Source organism: Aulonocara stuartgranti, assembly GCF_965226115.1.
Source record: "Aulonocara stuartgranti genome assembly, chromosome: 20".
Taxonomy (NCBI): Eukaryota; Metazoa; Chordata; class Actinopteri; order Cichliformes; family Cichlidae; genus Aulonocara; species Aulonocara stuartgranti.
The window spans coordinates 7065740-7092339 of record NC_138956.1 but is presented as its reverse complement, the minus strand read 5'-3'; the positions used below and the strand labels follow the sequence as shown (position 1 = coordinate 7092339).

Here is a 26600-nt window from a genome sequence, read left to right as displayed (position 1 = left end):
CTTCTTAAAATAAGACCTGTTTACTAATTACTGTTCTCTCTTAACCTCATTAGATGGAAAATTTTCAGGCTTAACACATAGAGTTAATCTGTTGTGATTAAAATAACCCCATTAATTCACTGATAAGGGATTATGTCTGGTCAAGGATTATTTAGAACTAGATTGACCAGTGTAATTTCTTAAAATTGTTACTCCCTCTGACCACTTTGCTTCTGTCGTTTCTCACCCCGTTTCTTCAGCTTTAGGACTGTAAGGGAACTGGCCCCGCTCTGCCATCCTCCTCCTCTAACATCACACTGCGTTGCACCACAGTCATGTCCTTTCCCCACTGTGCCCGACCCATGGAGAGTGCACACCCACCCAGATAGGATGCCTGCTCTGCTTGATACCCTGCATCCCCTCCTGCCCATTACCACCTCCTCCTTCTCCTTGTGTGTACCTGCTCTTGCCAACAGTTCCTTGCGGCCCCCCAGGCTCCACCCTGCCTCGTTACAACATGGTGGATGATTTAACCACCATGAAGGATGATGTCATCAACGCCAACACGCTGGCTTGGCTGGTCTGTTCGGGCGTGTCCATCCTTGCCAACACTTGGAGTATCCTTAGTGTCAGTGCCAAGCAGAAGAAGTGGAAGCCGCTGGAGTTTCTCATCTGCACCTTGGCGGGCACACATATCCTCAACATGGCCATCCCCATTACCATGTACTGTGTCATAACACTGCGGCGTCAGCACTCCAACTACGAGTGGAATGAGGGTCTGTGCAAAGTGTTTGTGTCTACCTTCTATACTCTCACACTGGTCACCTGCTTCTCGGTCACCTCACTCTCCTATCACCGCATGTGGATGGTTCGCTGGCCTGTAAACTACAGGTAAGACAACTGATTTTGTTGTTTATGACTGACCCTAGTTATAATCTTTATTCAGGTTGCCTAAATTTTAAATGTCCATTTCATCCAAATTTCAGTTTCAAGCAAGGTATTACACTTTATATATTTCAATATTTATTTGCTATGGTTTATACACATCTGCTTCTGATGTTTTTCCAATCCAGTACATTTCATTCCTCACTCTGAACAGTCATTACTGGAAGTATCCAGTAAGTATCCGAGTATCGGAGCAGTTGAGACGCATTTTTTCTAAACACACTCTGTGGCTTTTAAACCCCAAAAGAAGCTGCGCCAAAACTTGGTCCACCCCAAGGATCAGATCTCCTGACACAAACAGAGTAATATAGTGTACGCTGTTAAGTGCCAGGAGGATTGCCAGGATTTATACATTGGGGAAACCAAACAACCTCTGGTGAAGCGGATGGCACAACACAGAAGAGCTACCTCGTCAGGCCAGGACTCTACAGTCTATTTACACCTATAGGCCAGTGGACACTCTTTCAATGATGAGGATGTACACATCCTGGACAGGGAGGAACGCTGGTTTGAGCGCAGAGTCAAAGAGGACATTTATGTGAAAAGGGAAAGACCATCTCTGAATCGAGGAGGGGGCCTAAGGGTACATCTTTCGCCATCTTACAATGTTGTGATTGCAGCCATTCCCCAACTCTCTGTGAATGGTACTCATGGCCATTGCTCAGTGGGCTTTGCTCAGTGGGCCTTGATCAGTGGTTGTTGATCAATGGTCATGAGAATTTGCATAATTAAGATTAAGGAACTGACCTCCCAGCCCATTGTTCCTTCAGTGGGCTGGTTTCAGTCATTATGCAAATGCACTGTTTATAAGATTGGGGAAACCTGCAGTCAGCTGAGACTGAAGAAGTCACTTGGATGAGTGACGAAATGTTTCTCCCACAAAACGCTAGGTCCAGATGAACAAAATCAACCTTTGGAGAATTACTGGAAGAACTTTCTATTGAAGAAATGGCTGCTTTATAAGCTGTTGTCTAGTTTTATCTCCAGATAAAAATAGACCAAAGTAAGAAATAATACTTTGTTTTGTAGTTTAGGGGGAACCAAATCTTTAGGTTCACTTGAATATTCAATCACAGAAATGTCATTATAGTGGATACAGTATTATGTGTGTTTTTAAAAGTAAAATAACATAAATGCAGTGTGATCTTTAGCACAGAAAACATAAATGTGTTTAAAGGCACTTTTAGATGTTAATCTCCTGCAAGGCTCACACTCAATCCTTGAAAAATTCTATAGTTAAGGTTCAGGTTTTTTTTGGGCCTCTTCCTTTGACAACTTCTCACATAGGATATAGACAGATTTCAATTTTTGTGGCCCATCACCTTATTTACCTTTGATTTTGAGTGTGATGCTCTTCATCATGCAAAGACTGTCCCCTGCCAACACATCTGCTGGTTGCAGCTATTTGGGGTAACACCATGTGAAACCTTCTAGACTGAGCATCTGCCAGCTCTAGCTTTCACCTTCATTTGGCTCCTCATAACATGTGATAATACTAAGTAACACCGAATAATAAAGATCAGGTTCACCTCACACTAACAACACCATTTTGGTCCTGTAAGACTTCCAAGAAATCTGCTGTTCACACATAATCAGATGTTCTAAGGAAAGGTTCCCTTTCCTTTAATATGAGATTTGGATGCTGTATCTCTTCTGATATGTACCAGTGCTGCTCTGAACTGACACATGCTAATGATTATTAAGAAGCACCTCTTGATTTGTTCTAAGATAAGATTGTAATTTATCATGATAATGAGTTGCACAGCAGACCATATTGACTGTTTAAATGGTTAATGTGAAGGTTTGTAATTGGTGCATCTTAAGAAAATTTGAAGCATAGCTCAGAGGCCTTGGCTTTGTTGCAATTTAGCTGTTACATTCAGAGCTCTAAGCTCTGCCCATCAGGTGCAGCATAATCATTTGCAGTCGAGTGCATTTTGAGAGCAAATACTGTAGGAAAACAGCCAGAGAACCTATAAAATCAGCTGTCGCATCTGCAGAACACATACCAACTAAAATGTGGTGCATGTGGTGAACATCAGTCTTCTGCTGCATCACTCTTTCTCTCCTGCTGAAAATCTACGAGCGATTACGTCCTGTGGCATCAAGCCTGCAGATACTAAACATGTTTTCAACTTGGCCAATTTTGCAGATAAGCAGACATTCAAATAAGATATGCAAACTTCCTTTTAAATCTAAGCCCAATCTTGCTATCTATATTGCTTCTGCAGCTGCCAGTATTGGCCGATGCCCACACAGTGATATCAAGCTTTACACAGATGCTTATATCTCCCTCGTCTGCTCCCTCACTCATCTGACTGTAGTCTCTCTGGTCTCCTGTCTGGGAACACTTTCCACTCAGCAGCTTGTCTTCTTCTGTTCAAGTCACCTTTAACAACAGTATAGTGGAGTGATAGCTCAGGTGATGCACCGTATAATTGCTGTTCATCTTTCATTTAATTCGCTCCACATTTGCCCTGCTGAGCTAGCATGGCTGCCTTTACTCTGACATTAACATACACTGAAGGCCTGAATTATGAATTCCAACCTTGTACTTAGGCAGCTGTGCTCATCACCCTGCGTTCACTATCTCTTAGGAGGGTTTTTTCCGCTCACAATGCTCTCAGTCTGGTAATAGATTTATGCAGCTTGGTGATGTAACTGTCCCCATGTACCCCAGGCACAATCAGGAAAGGCTAGCATTATTACTCATTGTGACAACAAGACCTACTTGTCTTTGAATGAAGCCATAGTGCAAAGATGGAGGCTACTGCAGTACTACTGCTACTGCAGGCTATTGTAGTACTCTTATTGCGTCAGTGTATGTAGGCTTATACTTTACTACTTTCAAATGTTTTCCATTTTATTTTGCCAATCTTTTTATGTAAAGCTATCCATTCTAGCCAGTGTGCCCCATTTCTCTGGAAATGGAGAAGGGAATTGGTGATATGCATTTTGGTTCTCATCGGGAGGTATATTTGGCTTCCTACGCTAAAAGAGCTGACGCTTAATGAATTAAAGCATCTTTTACCACACAAATGAACCAGTAGAACCATATTAACTGTACTTTGTTACACAATAGAGGCATAAAATAGTCTATACTTACATGTTCTAGGAACTGAAAAGGATATTTTTATGTATGACACACACACCTATATTTGTGTGTGTGTGTATATTTTTGCTTATGTCTGGAACAACTCAGTAATCCTTGAATACAGTAATCTATCCAAATGTTTTGGCAGCTTAGCGTACTCTTTCGTCATGTTTGGGAAATGAGAACGCCAGTCACTGCTTGATATATTTTTAGATGTATGTGTGTAGTTTCTGCAAACCTTGAAAAGTGCCACATCGCCAGAGGTCACAAACACATTCAGCAAATTGCTCGACTGTAACAATTACTTGGAGGTGAGAGGAAACAGAAATCTCTTTGTGTTAAAATGGACCTACATGATAAATAGACCGAGGGATATCAAAGGCAATCTTTTACCATCAACAAATAATCGATTTCCTTCCACATTCATCTTCAGTTTATCTAAGCTGTGCCTATGTGGGTTGATGTTTTTATCAGCTTATGTATCCCAGCTTCATATCTGCCATTTTACAGTATTTTTCCATGGTTGGGTCTGTTTTACTTGTAATACTGGTCAGATTTCCTCACCATGAAAAAAAAGTCAAACACAGACCTCGTTATCAGTGTTCTATTTGAATCATTTTGTTTGAATTGTTGAGGACAGATCGCAATTACTGTAGGTGCACTGTTTGCCAATATTGTATAGTGTGTGTCTCTGATGTGTAATGATTGTGAGAAGGAGACTGAAATCCTCCATGTACTTATAATATTGCAATATTGCTTCATAAGTTACTTTAGTACAGTCAGAGTAGACCACACTGTACTTGTTAGGCAAGGCAAGGCAAGTTTATTTGTATAGCACAATTCAACAACAAGGTGATTCACAGTGCTTTACAGAGACATTAGAAACAAAAACAAATAAAAAGCATGATTTAAAATTGATTAAAACAAGCAAACAAACAAACAAACTAAATAACAAACAAACAAACAAACAAACAAAACAGTATGTAAAATCAAAACAGATAAAATCAGTAGTTAAAATGTAAGTTTTGAAGTTTAAGCTTAAAAGTGTGGATTTGGTGCTTTATTCAAATGCAGCTGAGAACAGGTGAGTCTTCAACCTGGATTTAAATAAACTGAGTGTTTCAGCTGATCTGAGGCTTTCTGGGAGTTTGTTCCAGATATAAGGAGCATAAAAGCTGAATGCAGCTTCTCCGTGTCTGGTTCTGACTCTGGGAACTGATAAAAGACCGGATCCAGATGACCTGAGGGATCTGGAAGGTTCATAATGGGTCAGGAGGTCACTGATGTATTTTGGTCCTAAACCATTCAGAGCTTTATAGACCAGCATCAGAACTTTAAAGTCTCTCCTCTGACGGACAGGCAGCCAGTGTAAAGACCTCAGAGCTGGACTGATGTGGTCCACTTTTTCGGTCTTAGTGAGGACTCGAGCAGCAGAGTTCTGAATGAGCTGTAGTTGTCTGACTGATTTTTTAGGTAGACCTGTAAAGATGCTGTTACAGTAATCAAGCCTACTAAAGATGAATGCGCCAAAGACTATTACCTCAGTTTTGTTTTTGTTTAGCTGGAGAAAATTGTGGCACAACCAGTCATTAATTTCCTCAATGCATTTACCAAGAGCCTGTACAGGGCCTTGGTCTCCTGGTGACATTGTGATATATATTTTTGTGTCATCTGCATAGCTGTGGTAGTTTATTTTGTTGTTCTTTATAATCTGTGCCAGTGGGAGCATGTAAATGTTAAACAGAGGGGGTCCCAAGATGGAACCTTGGGGAACTCCACATGTGATACTTGTCTGCTCAGATGTGAAGTTACCTATTGATACAAAGTATTTCCTGTTTTCTAAGTATGTTTTGAACCAGTTTAGTACAGTTCCTGAAAGACCTGCCCAGTTCTCCAGTCGTTTGAGTAATATGTTGTGGTCAACTGTATCAAATGCTGCACTGAGATCCAGTAAAACTAAGACTGACATTTTTCCACTGTCTGTATTCAGACATATGTCATTAAACACTTTGGTCAGAGCAGTTTCAGTGCTGTGGTTCTGTCTAAAACCTGACTTGAAGGCATCATAGCAGTTATTCTGTTTTAAGAAGTAATTGAGCTGTTGAGAAACTGCTTTTTCAATGATCTTACTTAAAAATGGGAGATTTGAGATCGGCCTGTAGTTGTTCATTTGTGTCTTGTCAAGACTGTCCTTTTTCAGTATAGGTTTTATTACAGCAGTTTTTAGTGGTTCCAGAAACACACCTGACATTAAAGAAAAGTTGACGATCTGTAACAGGTCTGACTCTAAAGTCTTTGAGACCTTTTTGAAAAAACGTGTTGGCAGGACATCTAAACAGCAAGAGGAGGAGTTCAGTTGACCTAAGATGTCCTCCAGGTCTTTGCTGTTAATAGGGTGAAACTGTTTTAAGGTGTTTAAACAGTTTTTTGGTGGACACAGTACATATCCTGGATCTGCTGTTGATGTACCAATTGCTTGTCTAATCTTTTTCTGTGAAGAAAGTCATTGCAGGCCATGGTTGAATGAAGTTCAGCTGTTGTTAACAAACCGAGCAAAGACACAAGTCAATATTAAAACCAGCCTACACATTTTTCTGTGAAACAAAGTGTAATGCGGAATGGGCTGCGTTGTTCTTCTTTTATAGCTGCACAGTCATTTTAGTTACAATTTTCATCAACTCTTCAGTGAATCAACACTCTGCTTTAGTTTGAAGTATGTGACGAGGGTGAACACAGTAGCATAGTGGTATCTGCACCAAGTAACGTAGATATGTAATTACAGAGCTACACAGACAGTTAAAATGCATGAATGAATGAATGAATAAATAAAATTCTGTGCAGAAATCCGCACAACTGTATTTTAAAATTTGTTTTAAGTGAGAAGGATTGAGTGTCCTATTCTATAATTCCAGTAAAGAAAAGACATAATGTAAGTTAGAAAAATAGTTCAGTATGCTTTCTTAAACAGAAAACCAGCAAAGATTGGTAAGATAGACTTCTATTTAGATATATTTTGTCAGTGCAGGTTTGTAAAGATAGGATGGGTAATATCTTGGTAGCAATCAATGTGTCACGCTTTTGCTCTTTGGAACTGTAAATGCAGGACTATAGCATGCTGATAACTATAATGTTTATCCAGGTAAAGACTGCCTTTGAAATGCATTAGAGTGATTGAGGTTATTTTGTTCAGAATCTAATAAGGATCAAATGACTGTGATTAAAGACGATTTCCTTTTTCTTAAAAAAAGATAAAATGCAAATCCATTTTTTGTTACTTCTCTTTGTTAGAAACTCCTTTATAGTGTGTACTTGTATATATTTTTGGTTTTAGGGATCTGAGCATAGTGATTTTAAAGATCAGATAAGTTAGGATCCACAGATTTTACACTCTAATGAACGACACACAAATCAAAGCCAATGGGTATTTCACTTGATTTCCTGCAAAAATCTGTTGTTCTCTTTCCAGGCTAAGTAACACAAAGAAGCAGGCAGTACACACAGTGATGGGTATCTGGATGGTCTCCTTCATCCTGTCCACACTTCCAGCAGTGGGTTGGCATGACACGATCGACCGCTTCTACACCTCTGACTGCCGGTTCATTGTGACAGAGATTGGCCTGGGCTTCGGAGTCTGCTTTCTGCTCCTAATCGGTGGCAGTGTGACCATGGGTGTGATCTGCATCGGCATCGCTCTCTTTCAGACCTTCTCGATTCAGGCAGGTCACAACGCTGACAAGAACAAGTTTAATGTTCCCACCATAGTGGTGGAGGATGCTCAGGGAAAACGCAGGTCATCCATCGATGGATCAGAACCGCTTAAGACGTCGCTGCAAATCACCTACCTGATCAGTGGTATTGTCTTCATCTATGACTTCCTGACTGGCTTCCCCATACTGGTGAGTTCACTCTTCTTGCTTGATTATAAAAGCATTGTAACAGCAAAATGTACGTGATAATATAATAATAATGTTCTGTTGATGCACTGTACAATCACAATTAAATCAAATCATAATCAAAGACAATTATAGCCAATTGGAGAGGACATTTTGCAGTGCACCTCTATTCATTAACTCACTGTTGATTCATATTGAATACAGGTTTATACACGTATACTAAGATTAAACTGCTTCTGTCATAATTATGAATTGTGATACTTTGAAGTATAAGAAAGTTCTAGCCTTTGACTCTCCCTGTTAATGTTTTTTGCACCGTTTCTTTGAGAAAAGTTTCCATGCTTGTTTTTGAAATGGTGTAGCCTCTAAGAAAACCACCTCTAAGAAAACAGCTACACACACTAAGACACTGATGCCACACTAATGGCATACTTTTTTTATTTAACTGTTCTTTTCCACTTGAAGGTGAAGATTTCATTAATAAAGTTATGTGAGATACATGTGACAATGAGGTTACCTGTAATCTGAAGTTAAACATAAAAATATTTCATTCATTCCAAGGCTGTAAGGAGGTCAGGTTAAATGTGGACAGATTTGTGTTTGATCTCTTTTACATATTATACAGTGTAAGCCCACCAATGGAGAGATAAAAAAACAAAACAATTAACAATAAAAGCGATGATAACAGTCACAAGAACAACATGTTGGCAAACTAAGGCTGAAAAACAGGTAAGCACTGAAATCATTATCATGCTGTTGTCTTTTGGGGAAACGGACTTCAAAAACAGAGCGACTTCCTTCTGCCAAGATGGCATGCCTTCACATCAGGGAGTGAAAGCGTGAGTTGTTTTTCTCTAAGTCGCCATTTGGTTTGTAAATTCCACCCTCAGGTTCTCGTGTATTTTTTTTTTTTTAACAAGTTAGCTCGCTGGTTTTCTATATAAACTTAAGAGCCTGCAGAAAGCTCAAGGCTTATTGTTTGTGATGCAGCCAAACAACCAGATTGTCTTCTGTAAAGAGAGCCAACTTAATAGAGCATTTTCAGTAGGGCAAATGAACTTGGACAGTTTTTTATTTTGGAACAAGTATTTTTTGTTCATGTTTGGCCACCTGGGTTATAGTAGAAGTTGATATTAAATATTCTAAATGGTTTTAAACCATACATATAGTGGAGCCCACTGGTTCAGTGTGTGTGCATGTGTGCCTTTCCTGATGAAAGGCACACATGCACACATTTTACAGATGGCTGTAGACGACATTGTAACTCTCTCCTGACCTCCTTTGTGCATGTTGATGATGATTTGAACCAAAAACTTTCAAATTTGAAATCATCACACATCATTAGTTTGTAAGGCCCATTGCCTCTGATTCCATCTTTTCACCTTTTCTCCCTGTTTTCCCTTCTTTTAAAATGGCATCTTGACAATGAACTTTCGATTGAGTCTGTTTCTGATGAGGCTTCAGTGAACTGTAGATGGATGAGCTGAAGGGTTAGATATATGTCAATCTGCTGGATTTTCTTATTTCTTAAGGACTTAAGGACTCAGGATACTGTTCTTAAAATGATCAGGTACAAGGACTAGAATGAAAAAAACCGAGTGAAAAAGCAGCCAATTTCTGAAGAAAACACTTGAAAGACTTTCATAAAGCCTAAAGAACACTTTAAAAATTACAGAATATCATCATTGCAAAAGATGCTTTCAATAGTAATCTTTATTTTTTGGCTATTTTATGACAAGTCTCTTCAATATATTTTTGCTATTTTCAAATAAAATTCAGCTCTTAGCTTTTAATGTGCTCTTAAATTTGAGTTTAAAACAATAATTCTGCTTCCTATGTGTGTGGGCATAAACCTTAGGTTGGGTGGGGGTCTAATAAATATGTTATGTATTCAGAAAAAGATCCTCGGAAATTGTTTATGAATTTGTGAATTATGAAGTGTAATTAAATTTTCTTTGCCACTATTTTTGTGTAATGGCTCTGTAGTGTTTGGTGTATGTCATGGTTTTACCCATAAGGTTTCACAATATTACACTTCTGAATTAAGATGTTGCAGGGTATATAAAACACCTTTTGCTTTATTAGCTAGAAAATATTATTATTATTATTATTATTATTAAAAAAGACAACTGTACACACTTATAGCAATGTATTGTGTTACTACTTTACATGTGTGCAAAACAAAAGGTGGGGTGCTGAGGAAAGATCACATTTCAGATGTAGTAAACCAAACAACAGTAGGCCTGCTAGCCATCTTTATGGCTGGGTGTAATGAGCTATTTAAATGCATAGAAACCTCTAACAGATACAAATGAGTACGTATATTTATTGTGAACTGTATGGTCTTACAAAGTATGATACAGAGGAACAAATTATCAGAGCAGAATAGAATCACTACTGTTAAATATAAAAACTAATTTATGTGAACAGACTAAATACATGAATTTTCCAGGGGCAGATATACAGTATGTGAAAACACGTGCTTCATAACTTCCAGGGTTTTTATATCAAAGTGTAAAAAGTTCTGGGTAAAAACTGTAAGAAGCTATTCTTTAACTTAAGGAAGATGAAGTTCTATATTCTTAGCTTTAAATCTAAAATCCTCAAATATTCATAAAAACTACATCAGTACCCCTTGAAAAAGATTCATCCTACAGTTTAAAGTCACAACATGGGAAATGTTTATTAGTGCATCACTCGTGGGGTGGTAAAGTGGAGAAAAAACTGTTTAACTTCAGTGTGTTTTATTGTCTCAGTAGGCAAACAAAGGCAATATCAGGTTAAGGCTTTACAACTTTATCAAGTCTCTTAGCAACAGGGATAAATGGTTGGTATTTGAGCACAAGGCATGATCGAAGGAGGTTAAACCTGAGATAATTTTAAGTTTGCAATAACCACTGGGGTTTTCACATTCACTTGACAAGTGAAAGGCCGTGGGTTCAGTTCCAGCCGGAGATGTAAATCACCTTTCTGGTTGTGTCAGAAAGGGCGCCTGGCATAAAACTCTGCCAATTCAAACATGCGGAACTTCCTGTTGTGCCAACCCTTATGACAAGGGGAGCAGCTGAAAGAAGCTTTACTGTAATCACTGTTGTGGCCCGATGACTGAGATAATGACTTAAACTTTAACATTTAACATGCTAACTGAAGCCTGCAGACTCTGAGATGTAGCTCTGGGTCTTGAAGTTTTTCTGAACATTGCATTCTCTGACATTTGCTGGGACAAACAATCCTAGGAAGATTGTTGCATTGTGCTTAGAAACACCTGTATGCTCCGGTCCAGCAAACTGGAAACTTTTGCTTTTTATAGGGGTGGTCACACTTGCTGTTGATCAGTTAACTAGGTTTTATTAGCTGTACATGGCTGCACATCCCTATGGAAACATTAAAGGGAGTACTTCATTTTTCCCAGGACTTCATGGAGTCCGGTGATAATTGTTGATACTGGAGGTTATTCATGATGTAAACATACATTGGACTATTGCAACTGCAAAAGTGTTGCATTAAATCAGTTGATTCTTCTAGTTTCTTCAAGCTTCCTTTGTATATTGTAGTTAGCCACTTTGAAAATTTGTCACTGCAAAAGAAATACTTTGAAATATTGTCAAATGTACCTTTATTATTATTATTATTATTATTATTTATTGCTTTAATCACTTATTGAAGTAATGGTAGTGACAGACAAAGGCCATACTGTTTGCCTTGTAAATACTGGCTATGATAGCCATACATAGGCTGCTTATTGAACTGATGATGAAGGGTACATAATACGATTTTCTAACATATGGGAGTGGATCTGGAAGATAATGTTTAGTAGGAACTTGGCTGCAGGTTTTTTTCATCTGGCACTGGAAAATCTGGACTGAAATGCTTCTCACAGGAGGGTTTTTTCTTCCTTTTACTTTTGGACTGTTTGCATCTGTTTCAAATTATTTTAACTTAGATTATCTGATACCATAAATACACTAGCAGGAGTATATGTTCCCAAGGGGGGTGACCGTTTAAAGTCTGTAAACAGGTACATTTACTGGTTTACGCTGAGATTAAGAACAAACTGCCACCAATGTAAATGTCTAAGAGATGTATCTGTTCCCGCTCACTTTGCTTATTTAAACCAGGAAGTACTGTGTGGTGATCCTGTAAAAGATACCTGATGTTCTTTCTGTTGTGTTCATAAGATCTATTATCAGTAAACTCTTAAGCCTGGAAAGCAGTGCTGCCATAAACATTTGATGCTTAACTCAGTATGTTTACCTTGCTACAGTCTGAGTAAATATTAACTGGTTTACTGTTGACTGATTTATCCATCCAGTCCATATCTTGTGCATCGCTGAGTGGATTTAAACAAAACTGGGGAACCGGGATGGGCAAGGGACAAGACAGAGACGCAGGTTGTGTCAATGACCACACTTGTGGCTAGAAAGCTGATACTTCTCTGCTGGAAGTCTGATAAACCTCCTACCTTCGAAATGTGGTTGAGAGAATTTGGAAATGTACTCCATCTGGAGAAAATCAGGTTTACCTTGTCTAACCGAGAGAGTGTGTTTTATAAGATTTGGCAACCAGTCATTAGCCTGATGGATAAACTTAAGTGAAATATACTCTGTCTTAACATTTATGTATGCTGTATTACCACCTTGTTGACTTGCCGTCCAACTTCTATTGTGTTCTTTTGAAGGTGATTGTTGTATACTGCTCAATTATAAAATCAATAAAAAATATATTGAAAAAACAAAACTGGGGAAACTTTCTAAGTCTAAATTGTCACTCTTCATTATAACAGATTTTAAAAATATATATTTTTTATTGACCCTGGGCAGGTGGTGAGCTTTGCTAGCCTGAAGTTTGACCGCTCCTATAACTGGATGGTTTTGTGTGTGCTGTGGTGCTCCATTGCCCAGTCCATCCTGCTGCCAATGTTCCTCTGGGCATGCGACCGCTATCGGGCCGACATCCGCATGGTGTGGGAGAAATGTGTCGCCATCATGTCCAACGACGATGTGGATGAGGGTAAGCTACTGTTAAGCATCTCCCTCCTCTCCTGCCTCCTTTTTCCTTCCTCTTCACCCCATGATGTGAATATTGATTGGTATTTCTTAGGACATACATGTGGATTAGTTTGAGCATTAAGAGTAGATTTTAAATGCTCTGTGAAGGCATGCCCAAACTGAAAGGGTGGACTTTAAAGATAAAAATGGGATGTGATTATGATGTTTTAAATTGATAAACATTAACTTTAAACTACACTTGATCTGTTCACAAAATCTCCTTTGACAGTGAAAGGTAAAGCATCACTCTCAGAGTAGAGGTTCATTTGTATTGGCTTCTGGGCTGTCTCTTGACAGAGAGAGAAGCAATTTTGCAGCAAGGGAACAGAGTCAAAAACTATTTTCTCTATGGTGTAATGCTTGATAGTGATGTCATCTTCTGCTCCCTGAGATACAGTGTGGTGTAATCTCTGCCTTTTTACAGACTTTAATGTCTATGCATCCCTTTTGTAAAGTTACAACTCACAAATGTTGTAATCCAAAGGAAATCTTTTAATAAAATGATGTTATTCACTGATGCAGATAATACCTGTAACTACATCCTAAAATCATCAGGCCTGCGTGTAAGGCATTTAAAAGGAGAGATCTGTGATAATAATTTAATAAATTGTCTACTGTCTACTAGCTTTAGGCTACTGTTATTGTTGCTTTTAACAGTTTAGATGGACAATTTTAACATCTCATTCTAGAAAACAATTTGCAGATTAGTTAACATCTGCTTAGTCATCGTGGTTTGGGCTATTGGTACATGTTTCTTAGATTTAATTAGAATTGGCTTGGGGTGAATATTCTTAGTTTTTGTTTTTTATTGTAGTCAGAGGTCTGAAATCAGTGGTCAGTTGTTATCATGTGACCTATCAAGTGACCTTTGTTGTCAGGAGATGAAACTGGAGGGACAAGTGTCTGTGTAATTTAATTCTAAATATTCAGTATATCTTCTGTGTTTTGTACATGCTGTGTACTTTTCTAAAATGTTTGCTGTGTTCTTTAAAAAAAAAAGAAAGAAATAGGGCTGGGCAAAGTACATATTTACCTTGCAGCACTTTTGTCTTTTTTCCGCTCTGGATTTAAACTGGGCAGTCTTCCTCCAGAATGCCCTGGTGAGAGGATGTTAAAATAAATGGTTTCCCATTTATGTCTTAGAGTCCAGAGTCAAACCGGAGCAATTGCCGTAAAGCTGAAAACCACTTTCATGTCATTATGATGGTCATATTTTCCTCAAGTCACAAAAGGATACAGCCAAGATCATAACTCAAAAATACATAAAAATTGAAAAACAAAATCTGTTTACTGTATTTATTTTGTTTTCTTTCTTTCTTTTTTTAATTTAGTTTTATTTTTTATTTTAATTTTTTATTTTGATTTTCACTTTGAGTCAGATTATAGCGATTTAACGGCAGAAATATTTATTAAACATCACTTACTAGACATTTTATAGGGAGATTTTCAAAGGGGGGTGAAAGCTAACCTGTTCACCAAGAAATCACAGACACTATCAGCAAAATCTGGTCTCAAAATTAGGTCACATGATAATCATGCGCTCATGAACTAGGTCCATGATATTTACAGTTATTGCAAACTGAACCACCTGTCTTTTTTTTATTTTTTTTATTTTTTTGGACTATTGGCACTGTTTAAACTCAACCCAACCTGAATCCCTTCTCTCCTGTTTTTAACCCTCCAAACCTTTTGATCCTCTCTTATGACACCCTCCCTCAGAACTGCTCATTGTCCAGCAGGAGCCATAAGACAACATTAGATAGTTCCTTATTCTGTTTGATAATTAACACTACCAGTTCTGTGCTTTTTTTCCAGAGGGCTTGCCATGTATAACTCGTCACAGTTGTATGTATAAGGATTGTTTCCTGTTATTCCAAAGCTACTGACATGCATGCTAAGCTGCTTGTGCACATAGCTACTTTCATCTTTCATCCTTTTGGCAAGCATTTTCCTCAAGCATTTTACACCCATCCCAATTGATATATCTAATGAACACAAATGTAGAAATTGGGAAAATATTCTTGGGAGATTGGTATTTCGATACTAAGAACACGTGATATTGTTCCTGTTCAACTGTTTGGCATTACTTCAAAATTTTGAACCAAACACTGAAATGAAAGCCTTTTCTCTTGAATCTGAAGCTCATATTTCAGAGCAGACACGTAGGAAAGTCGACAAATCGGAGAACAGTTGAACTTGTCTCTCTTATCTATTCGTCTGTCTGTCTGTCTGTCTTGTGTATTGAGTCCGTTGCTCTCTAATGCTGACGCTCGTACTTTTCTGCACTTTGCAGAAAACAGCCAAGACGGAGGAATTCATGCCGACTTAATATATGACAGACCATATGACTATAGCTCGGCGCCTGAAATCGTGACGATAGACCGTAATGCCAAGTATGAGTTCTCAACCTTAGAAAGGGGGGTTCTGCAAGGGTATCCATTGAGGGAACAACAGGAAGATAAAATGCAGTATTTGCAGGTATATTTTTTATTGATTTTCTTCATTTCTTTTACTTGATCAGTTGAAATCCTTTTATTGTTAATGTGCATGGTGAAATGGCCTTGTGGGCCTGTACAGCATCTTGACTGAATTTACTGAAATTATTAGATTTTGTGACGCTATATCTCCCAGATTTTTGTCCTTTTCTCACATGAAATCAAAAACAAACTCGGGCTGACTATTGTTTGGTAAATATGACCATCAGAAGTCCCATCAGTTCATTATATGCGCTTTTTTTTTTTTTTTTTTTTTTTAAACAAGCAATGTGTCCTGCAAGCAGGTGACTACATTTTCACTTTGTAAGAGGGTAAGTGTTTAGTAACGGACTTACCTTCTACATTTCAGGAATCCTTCAAGGCTTCAGAAAGACACAATAAGCATTATCTCATGTTCTGCCCAAATGCATGGTCACCATTGGATCCAGCATCCATCCCAGTCAGACGCAGAACAATGAAATGATCATTTTCAGCTACATTAACAAAGCTTGATCTAACATGCAGCCTTCTAGGGCAAATCAACAACACCAAAAAGTCTGAGTCAATTTGAGATATTAAATCAATAATATTTAAAATTATTAATTAAAATAGAAAAGATTGTGACTCGCTAGACTTGGCCTGGAAGACTGTGGTTAGAAAACCTAACTTTAAAATCAGCCGGTGCAACCTACACTTTATTAAACTTTTCTAAGATTCAAGACACTGTGTCATCTTTGTATTACTTTGATGGGGGCTCCACAGCCTGTAGCCCAAACTGCTACATTTACATGCACTGAAAATAATCATTGAAGTTGGTACAACAACTGGACAGCTGTCCAGCACTATAATGGACCCTTCAAAGACCAACCACTCATGTGGAGTTCAATGTCTATTCTATTTGACTTCACAAAAAAGATTGAAACAGAGATGTATACAGTAGCCATCACATCATTAAACCAAACATTACTCCATCCATAGTTTTTGTGTCATATGTTTGTTTTCACCTGATAATAGATTCAGATTACCAAAGCACTTTATAGCTGTTTTATTCCTTGCTGTATCTCTGTGACTGTAAGAACTACATTTCATTTATAGGACGACTGGCTGAAGTGTGATTCCGTCACATTTTTTGCCATTTGCCCTGAAAGGCTTAAGGCCTAAATAAGTCATGAATCCACCAACCTCTTAAAGTCATTATCAAATAGCACCCCCATCTGAGAGTTGCTGTGATGCCTCTCAAGCGGTTTGATTGCAAAATAAAGCTCCTCCAGCTTTATTGGCTTGTCTCTCTTTCACTTTCTCCCTCTGTCTCTCTCTCTGTCTCTTTTTGTCCTACATCTTAAGTCATTCTAATGCCTATGCTGCCCTCTGCTGTAAAGCACTTCTGCCTGAATGCTACTGTATCGTCTGCTGTTTTAAATTTCTCTGCATTTACTAAAAGCCACCGCAGGGGGGCAGGCTGATTTCAGTCTTGAGGCTCTTGACGTCACCTTGACGAACCCTCTCTCTCTTGCATAGTTGTCAGAACTGAATGGAATGTGAGTATAACATGTAGGAAAATGTCAGCGTTTTCAGTTTTCTTCTCCAAATAATGGAGATGAGAGCTATAAGTTATAAGAGTTATGATCTTGTTGATGTGTGTCATGCATGGCTTATGGGACTGATTAAAATTAAGGTTAAACTTGTATGCGTAGGGTCTTCAATAAACAACTGATATATGCTACATGTAGGATTTTACACAAGCAAAACAACAGAATCAGATCTAGAAAAACAAACAAAAACGTTGGCTTTTGTTTTCTGGGTGCTGAATGCCTTCAGTGCAAATCAGCGCTTCTAAAACTGCACTGAACTATTACAATGACATTAACCACCAGATGATGTCGAATAATCCTACATGTACTATTCTGGGTCTTTGATAATGTAGTCGAGCTATACTAGTGCTCAACATGTATCTCATATAATGTGCAGCATTTATTAAAAATTAAAATTCATGTAAAAGTTTTGAAATAGCTAAAAGATTTGATCTGTGTTTTGCATCCAGGTGCCCCCTACAAGAAGATACTCCCACGACGAAACCGACATGTGGACCTGCGAGCGGATCCCCTCATACCTGCACAGATGGGGCTCCACCGAGGACATGATAGTGAGTGCCCATTACAGCTCCACCTTGCCGCGCCGCGAGAGGCGCAGGAGCAGCCTGGTCTCCTACCACGAGGAGAACCACCGACACCATCACCCTCACCGCAAGCGGCGACGCTCTGAGGATAGCATGCACTCTCTCAGGCATCTGCCCCGTGTGGTTTGTGGCGGGGAGCATTACGAGGATGAACTGCGGTGTTTCAGCCGCGACGAAGTGATAAACTTTATAGACGAGACGCCGCTGCCGAGCCCCAGAAAGAGCCCGAGACGTGCATCCACCATCTCACTTATCCCTAATGTGTATGAACAGCACACAGTCCTTCCCCACTTTCCACTCACAGACTTTGAGCGTGAGCCTCAAGTGCTCAGGCGGTTGTCAGAACACAAAAGAAGCAGTAGTAGGGTCCACTCACCTGAGGGTTCACCCAAACCAGACAGACCTGCGGGAAAGAAGAGTCCTGGGGCTTGTGGTTCTGGGAAAGGCTGTCGAGAGCGCCAGCGAGATGGGAAACAGCAAGGGGAAATGGGCTCGTCTGGGTGCAGCCGACAGTCTCCAGGGCACTCTGGCTTTAGGCCCAGGACAGGAGGTGGTGCTGGGACTGGTGCTGGAGCTGAATGGATACAACAGAAGCATCTGAGCAAGGCTGAGAGTAAAGGAAGCACAAACAGTTTTGCAAGCACACCCTCGGCATCATCCTCGGGATATATCACCTTTCGGTCTGATTCTGTAGGTTCTACCATGTAAAAGACTTTTTCCTTATTTATATCAACATCATTACTGAATCATAACGAAAACCACTGGAATATTGGTGGTAACGGAAAAGTGACTTACTGGAATATTCCGGCCTTTTTACTCATGCCACACTTCTGTTTAACTATATACCACCAATAAATATCTGTTATGCTAAATGGCCTTGGACACAATGTTTGAATGGGCCTGTTGATTTATTATGTAGGCTAGTTAAAAAGTTTTCAACTTTTACATCACAGAGTATCCACTGAGGACATTTTTCCCATCACTGATGCAGAGAAATAGTTTTTAAACCATGTGAACATCCTCTAACTCAGATTTTGGTGTTTTTTGATCTTCAAAGAATTGGAAGAGGTTGGTTTTTTTTCATGGTGGTGTTTCTTTATTTTTGTCACTCAAAAACGTACATTTTTTTTTTCAATTTGCCCTGTAATGACTGTGTGTGTTTTGGTGGATGGATACAGATTCCCTGAGTACTGCCACTGTACCTTGAGCTTGACATTTTAAATATGTGCGTTTTTTATAATAATGTCCACCATTTTTTTTTATTTTTTATTTTTTATCATCATTCACAACACAATAAAAAAACTATTTTTCAAGCACCCTTTGTTGTAAGTAAACTGCCAGGGTAACTCCAGTTTCTGAAATGCCTATACTTTTACAGTTACTCTGTGAGATATTGAGATATAGCCTGAACACCCCTAAATCCTTAATGAAAATGTGAAGTCATTTTTTTTTTAAAGAAGATTGACATGTCGTGTATATATAGAGGATATCTTAATTAATGGTTTTAGTGTTTTCTGTTTAATTAGACCTATGGTTAGAACATTTCCCCTCAAGTCTTAATATCCCAATGTTTTGTTTTGTTTTGTTTTTTAAATCAAATCATCAAACTAATATGCAAATGGAACTTCATCTTCATGACAGCGCAGTATGTCAACCGCTTAGAAATATCAGAAAGGATTTTTTTTTAAAGTAGCCAGCTAAGACAGAACCCTTAAAAGTTGCTAACTAGTCCAAAGGTTCAATAATCACAGCCTTCAGGATGTGATTGAGATGTAGCATAATTTAAATGGAGTTGTCGCATCTTAAACCTTCAAAAATGTTAGCACAAATGAGGAGCGTTTTAAATAAAAAAGCTTTTGATTGAACAATACTTCTAGTAATTTTCCACACACAGCAAAAACCCAACCTTATATTTCACTTGTCAACTCATAACACACAAAATATAAATAATGGATCTGAACTGTTTTGTGAGCATTTTTTAGTGTGATGTTACTTTTTTTTTTTTTAAACACCAGATTAATCAAAGTCAAACCAAAATCAAAGATAAAGCAAATTAAATATAAACATAGCCAAAGTATCAGTGAGTAATGCTGTTGAAGGATTAAAGCTTAAATGTATTTCTAGATTTGGGTAGAGACTGTGATTATCTAACACTGTAAGGTGCAAACGTTCAATGACGCTTAAACAGTAAGCGTTTTTCTGAGGCATTGTCACATAGCACCCTCACTCAGAATAGGCAGTAAAATGAACTGATGGGTGTAGGTGATGTTAAATTAAAGAGTCACATCTAATTTATACCACAGTGATAATTTGTTTAAAAAATGACTGAAAATTCTTTGACTTAAAATAACAAAATAATAATAGCGGAACCAAATTCAGTTAACAATAACTTCTAATGTGAATGTAGCTGATTTGCACAAGTTAGGTGCAAGTTTTCAAAGATATTACAGCATGAGGACAAAGTGAAAACAACAGTATCCCCCTTGAAGCCTTATTAGTTGTGATTTTTTTTTTTCCATACTATTCAAGTGATAAAGTTATTGGTCATCTGCAGTCGTGTAAACTTTCTAATTTTCATATATTGGTGCACCTGCCTTTACTTGCAGGTATTAAAATGGAGAAGGAGAAGTTAGCTGAAATGTGTCTGTCTTTGGAAGCATATCACCATGTTCCCCTGTCAAACTTTGCTGTGTCATAGACTTTTTTGTTTTTTGGGATTTTGTTGTGTTTATTATATCATAATCTAATTTTGTAACATATTCAAAGATCTATGACTCAAATATGAATGATGTTATGTATGTTATGATTTTCTTGTTCAGATGATGACTTTGTTAAAAACATATGACTGATTAAATTCACAAGATGATGTTTCAGGTCCACTTTATTTGTTGCTTGTACAATATGTGCTTTTCATGGAACAGAGCAGAATTTCCCTGACAGGCAAAGAGATGACATCATTTTATGTGTCACCAAGGCCAGATGAAAGTGAACCTCATTAAGTCCTCGGTTAAAGACTAAGGTTTGACTAACAATGGTTAGTTCTACTTAGTTTAGTACAGCCACACATTTTCTGAGCTCACCTTTAATTTGCAAAGCATTTGGGATTCTAGCAGGATATAGATTTGGTCATTTGCCTTAGAATGCCCTCATTACTTATGGAGCGCAGATTAATTAAAATTGGAACAACTTTTTCATAAAATCTCTTGTTACTTTACTCATTTACTATTGTTTTAATGATTTGGCTTCTCACATGTTTTAATAAAGGAATTCGATGCCATACCTGCTGTGCCAAAAAGTGACTGGTGGCGTTTGATAAAAAAAATGTTTGTCTGTATTTGTTGCAAATGACTAATTGACTTATAATTAGTCAAAAATATATCTAATGAAAAATATGAAGTCATTCTGAATGAGGAAGAACATTTCTGTCAAACGGTAAAAGCTGCAATCTGTCTTTTTCAAGCAGCCTAACCAAGGGGGCAGTAGAAATTACAATAAATAAAACTATTTTGGCAAAGCAAAAAGCACTGGATTGGTTATGATGTAGAACACAGAGCTGGTGTAATAAAGCACGCTCTTAGGGATATTTGCAAAACAGATTATTCTTGATTTTATATAACCTATACAAACAAAGCATTGACTTTTTGACAGATGATCACTTTTGGGTATACAGGAATAATAATTGAGCTTAGTTCAGAGGGATAAAGAGATGATTTTTCGCCAATACCTGCAAAACCATTCCCTCTTTGTGGGTTATCTTGTTGCCACTGAAGTACACCTGTTGTCACTTTGATTTTCATCGGAAATATCCCTGAGGTTTAATTGACTGTTAATGTGATGATGAAGTTTAATTTTATGATCAGTGTTTGGTTACGTTGATTTCTTTCAGCTGTTGATCGACAGTGAGCATTATTCTAAAGTAAGGGAAAATTTGTGGAGAAATTGGCGTTGTCTGTAGCCAGAGGTTGTTTGTTTTTTAACAACAATGAGCATGTTCACGTCACCTTCTACGTGCCAAAAGGTAATTCACGCGGTTTAGAAACAGCTTGAAACCAATGACAATCTCTAGTGTGTGTGTGCATCTGACTGTGGCAGCAATCTGTAAACTACAGTTTTAATTGCGCTGATCATCAAAATAAATTAAAGCACTGCATGGCTGTGCTGAACCCGGGCGAGCCAGGTCTGCTTTTATTGGCAAGGAACAGAGACGTCTGAAGCGCACTTCATCCACGTCTGCTCTCTTAAGTGCGCTTCACTGGGCGCAGTTTAATGCTAATAAAGTATTCTCTCTTTCCCTTAGGTTTTCGGCTCTAATATAGTTAGCTATTATAGTGGACCAAACTAGGCCAGTGCAAGAAGAGTTCATAGAAATTCTTAGAAATAGTTTAAAGGTCATTCAGTGTGAAGGTCACGTGGCATTTTCTTTATTGTATTAAACAAACTTTTCTTGTGCCGTGGTCTGAGACCCTTGTACGGGTCTCATGGAAAGCGCAGCTTTGACTTTGCGGGGAGAGATTGCAGGGTTTTATTAGCAGACCAGTCAAAACAAAACAAACAAACAAAAAAAAAAAAGATGGAATAACAAATAGTTTGGACAGAGACAGGATAATAACTGAGGTTTCTCTGGCCAACCCCCCAAAAAAACAACCCCAAAAAACAAAACAAAAAACAGGCTGCCCTTATCACATGGAAACTTCTTCTGTGAGACAGCAGTGTTTTCAGCATGGGTCGTCTGAAATAGCTGTGGGCGTTTCAGCAATTCTACTCGCTTTAAGGTGCTATCCTCTCCAGCGCTGCTAGAAAAGAAAGGGGAGACACTTTATGGCACCTCCGCTGAAGCAGCGGAAGAAAAGTGCACCTAAAAAGAGGTCTACAGCAGCCTTAAAGCCAGCACAGCCTATAGTGCAACAAGTTGATGTGGTTATGCAGTTATCCTCAAAACTACCTGACCTAGTCTACAAACACTTTTTTCACCACTGCTTAACAAAATGAAAAATCTCAGATGTATTTTTCAAAAAAAGTTGCTACTTTCCATTCTTCTGTGGATTACGCGCATGTAGAATAAAAAAGACGTCAGATTAATGAGGATTACAGTAAGTTTTACAAATATGGTCTGGAACTTCACTATATAAAGCCCAGGGAGGAGTTATATGAATCTATAATAATGGTATTATTATTATTATTATTATTATTATTATTATTATTATTATTATTATTATTATTATTATTATTTTCAAATAAAAGGAGACACTTTAACCTAAAAGTGGGAAATCCCAGTAAAGAAGGAGCTGGAAAAAAAATAGAAAATCCAAAAGGTGAAAAAAGTTAATTGGATAAATTCAGATTGAAATATAACATGATAAAGCTCAGATCAGAATCAAATAAGCGTATCCAAATCTAGAGGACATCACTGAGCATGTAATTAGTTGCATATAGCAGAAAATTGCTTTGCTGTCCAACAAGTATCTGATTTTCCCGCTACTGTTTCGGTACTTACGCGTGAAACCAGAGAAGAATGGAAGAAATGACAGTCAAACCCCACCGAGTCCGTTTTCCTCTAAACTCCACAAAATTACGTCATAATTTCCCATGACACAAGTCAAATTAAGTTTAGAGAAATGCCACAAAGAAATAGAAATTATGAAGTGCTTCATTTTTAAAGTTTTAAGCACACATAGGTTCTCTGGCTTCCCACAATCACATTAAACGTTTTGAGGTTTACATTTTTTACAGTAATCTGTGTTGTTTTGGATCGTTTTGTTTCTCTCTCTCTCTCTTTTTTTTACACTAATCCGTGCTTACAGCAATATATGTGCCACTTTGAACACAACATGTTGTATTTGACATTCAGACTGAAAGGTTAATGTCATGTTACTAAACAACACAGAGGGACGTTTCCTTTGCCACGTTTATTATGGAAATAATACTGTATTAAAAATAAGTAACAACATGTCGAGGGAAACTATAGTGCAATCATAAACACAAACAGTTAAATCAAGCTTTATTTACAGGATATTTACAGATTTTCAGCTACCAAGGTCGCCACAGGCTTTGCTGAACGTTCGCGCCTTCATTTATGTCGCTGGAGCCTTTTTTAGTACTATTTTGTGTAGGAGCCGCAAAAAGAACAGCCTGTTTGGCTTCAGTGGAGCGGAATGCTTCTTCTGCTGGTGGAAAAGAAGACGTGCTTGCATCATGGACTTTCAAAGTTTTCGTTCTGGTCGTTTTTCTCTCCTCGGTTCCGGATGCGGATGGAGAAAGTTTCTGCGCCCCACTCTGAGTGTCAGTTTGCTTCAGACCGCTGTCCATGGTGCTGAAGATTTCCGCTCTTCTCCGAGAGCGAGAGAGTTTATTGAAAAGCTGCGATAACATCCAGCGGTCATTCGCGTTTAGATTATCTGTCATCAGCAAGTACTGGTTGACATTGGTTAGACATCTGCGGAAGCCACTTTGGTAGTCGGAAACGTCGAAAGCAGACGCTGCGCCTTAAATCATGAAAAAGGCATCTCAAGGTCAGAGACATTCAAATTCTGCATAAAGTTGTGTTGTCAAAAATACATGAATATGTCTTCAAGAATGAAGTCATAACTCACAAATTTGAATTTTTTGGAGGTTCTTCACATGTTTCACAGTGAGCTCCAAGATGTCAGCCTTTTCCAGTTTGCGCTTTCGAATCTGAGAAAAGAGATTACACATTACTTAAACTTTTTTCGTAAAAGAAATGCTAGCTCATCAAAAGTAGCAACCCAAATTGTTCCAGCTCTAAAGTTGTGGTTCTCATACTTACACTGCTGCTGTAGTAGCTCTCCAGGAGACATTTTAACTGGTCCAGACACTGGTTTATGCGCGCTCTTCGCTTTTTTTCCATGAGTGGTTTGGACACCTGTAAAGCACGCGTAAAGTCAACAACCCATGCTTCGATAATTCGTAGTAATTGTGAGGAATTTGCCGTTTATTAAGTTCCCTTTAACAAGTTCTTTTACACACCTTGTTTCCAGCAGTGGGTTTGACTTTCTCGATGCAGTCTGTCGTCGCCACCATTCTCTTAGTCCGTTTTGATTTCCTTGAAGTTAACCTTTTTCTCTCTCTGGCCCACGGACGAGGGGGTTTATCCTGAGTGGATTTATATAGAGACACCCACTTAACATGTCAATGCAAAGAGGCCCGCCTCTGTCTCTCGCGCTCAAATGGGCAACACTGGCAGCTAGTTGGCTTGGCAGCCCACACTAACTATAGAATCAGACTCTAATTATTTGAAAATCTATTTTTTATGCTGCTCCATGGTTAATAACTGAGTATAAATGTATTTCGCCTTGATCCAAACTCACACAGCCTGGAAGTATTTTTTAAATTATCTGGTTCATATTTTTATTCCTTCAGGTCCTCAGGTTCGTGCAGGGCACAGAGGAATAACCAGACTGGAGTTTAACGGGAAAACAGACTTATAGCTCTAGATCTAGTTATAGAGTCTATGCAATCTACTGCTTCATATGTTGTGCAGTGTCTACCCGGTGTCTAATAATCAACTTGTGTGGCAAAGTAGCGTAAAAATAGTAAACATAATGATAATGGTTTTGCTTGGTATGCAGCATGGACACTATTGACTCCTGTATTCAGTCTTTGTGCGTGAGTTTCACGCCACCAGGTTGAAGGCAGCACCGTGGAAATTCACGTCGTGTCTCCACAACATTCCAATTTTCCGGTGACCGCTGATAGTAAAACCTCTGCACCTGCAACATCTTATTAGATCAGCCAGACTGCTTTTTAAAGGCAAACAGTGCAGGTATTTTAATATATATTTATATATAGACTATACACGATAAACGCCCTAGATGCTGGAACAAAAAAAGCAGACGAGGTTCCAAGTGCCTTGAGGACACTTTTACACTTTTAGCATTCTTTCGCTATTGTGCGTCAGCACTTTTTGTCTTCATACCAGCCTCAGTGAGGCACCGAGGAGAATCGCGGGCCGCCCCTTGTCCTTGCTCCCTCGCTTCCCGATTTTCCACACTTTCCGCTGAAAGGAACTGAGCCTTGGGAAAGTCATAGCAGCTGAAACAATGTATTGACCATAGGATCACCGCAGTCCACTGGGCATTTTGTGCTCAAACTGACCATCTGAAAATAGGAAAAAAGGGATGAATCATCTTACCAAGATGTGTAACAGAACTATCGGCCGGGATCTCAGAATAACGCAATAATAAAATAATATCAGCAAAATGTTCACTAAGCTTTTTTTAGTATGAAAACATCATAAATTACTTCCTTTATTCCTTAGTTTTTGTATATGTAATTGGCATGTTGTGTAAAAAAAGAATAAATGTTGTCTTTAATAAGGCCGAGAGACTTTTTATAGTCTTTACTTAACAAAAAAAGTTTTATGCACAAGCAAAATTCTCATATTTACTATTATTATTATTATTATTATTATTATTATTATTATTATTAGTAGTAGTAGTAGTAGTAGTAGTAGTAGTAGTAGTATAGTCCACACTGTGATAATTTTTCTTTCAGTCAATTAAAATAACATTTGGTGTTATTTCTTTTATATAAAACTATAAACACAACATGCCACATGTTGTTGTTCTGACAGCACGACAAAATACAAAAACTGCTAGTTGATTCATTCCCTAGCAGTGGGTGATACTTTAAACGAGGGCACGTGGTGTGGCCCACAGGAACTCTGCACCCCGTAAGAATTTTTTTGAAGCACCCATTGAAAACAAACAAAGCAAAGCAAAACAAAAAATGCAGACTCAGTAAAAACTGATTAACAAAACGGTGTTCATTTTTAACTGATATTATAAAACACGCATGAGATATGAAAGTTAAAGGGTTGTGGGATCGAAGTGGGACTAAGTAAACAAGGGCTTATGGCGCACTGGATTTTATCGCTGTCGTTTTAAGGTAAACGGGCTCAGGTGTATGCAGTTCATTCAGTAGATGTATGGAGCTGGTTGCGCACTTCAGTAAAGTTTATTTGAGAGACACGCG

At 38.3% G+C, this 26600-nt stretch overlaps 2 protein-coding genes across 2 annotated transcripts; one reads left to right on the top strand and one right to left on the bottom strand.

The window, feature by feature from the left end:
* Positions 1-301: 301 nt before the first annotated feature.
* Positions 302-20811, top strand: gpr153 (G protein-coupled receptor 153). Its single transcript, XM_082517753.1, has 5 exons — positions 302-870; positions 7485-7914; positions 12732-12921; positions 15253-15437; positions 17475-20811. Exons 1-5 carry the CDS (start codon positions 497-499, stop codon positions 18315-18317), a joined length of 2022 nt encoding a protein of 673 aa, XP_082373879.1. The 5' UTR covers positions 302-496; the 3' UTR covers positions 18318-20811.
* Positions 20812-23636: 2825 nt separating this feature from the next.
* her3 (hairy-related 3) lies at positions 23637-24801 on the bottom strand (the record flags this gene model as incomplete). Its single annotated transcript, XM_082518681.1, has 4 exons — positions 24594-24801; positions 24394-24489; positions 24200-24281; positions 23637-24091 (listed from the first exon to the last, which is right to left on the bottom strand). Exons 1-4 carry the CDS (start codon positions 24645-24647, stop codon positions 23637-23639), a joined length of 687 nt encoding a protein of 228 aa, XP_082374807.1. The 5' UTR covers positions 24648-24801.
* Between the last annotated feature and the right edge of the window lie 1799 nt (positions 24802-26600).

What these genes read in the sequence shown, in the direction of transcription:
- gpr153 (XM_082517753.1), top strand. Translation starts at nt 497, where the DNA reads ATGGTGGATGATTTAACCACCATGAAGGATGATGTCATCAACGCCAAC. An exon ending in CGCTGGCCTGTAAACTACAG is followed by an intron (nt 871 to 7,484) that starts GTAAGACAACTG and finishes TTCTCTTTCCAG; the next exon opens with GCTAAGTAACACAAAGAAGC. An exon ending in ATAAAATGCAGTATTTGCAG is followed by an intron (nt 15,438 to 17,474) that starts GTATATTTTTTA and finishes TTTTGCATCCAG; the next exon opens with GTGCCCCCTACAAGAAGATA.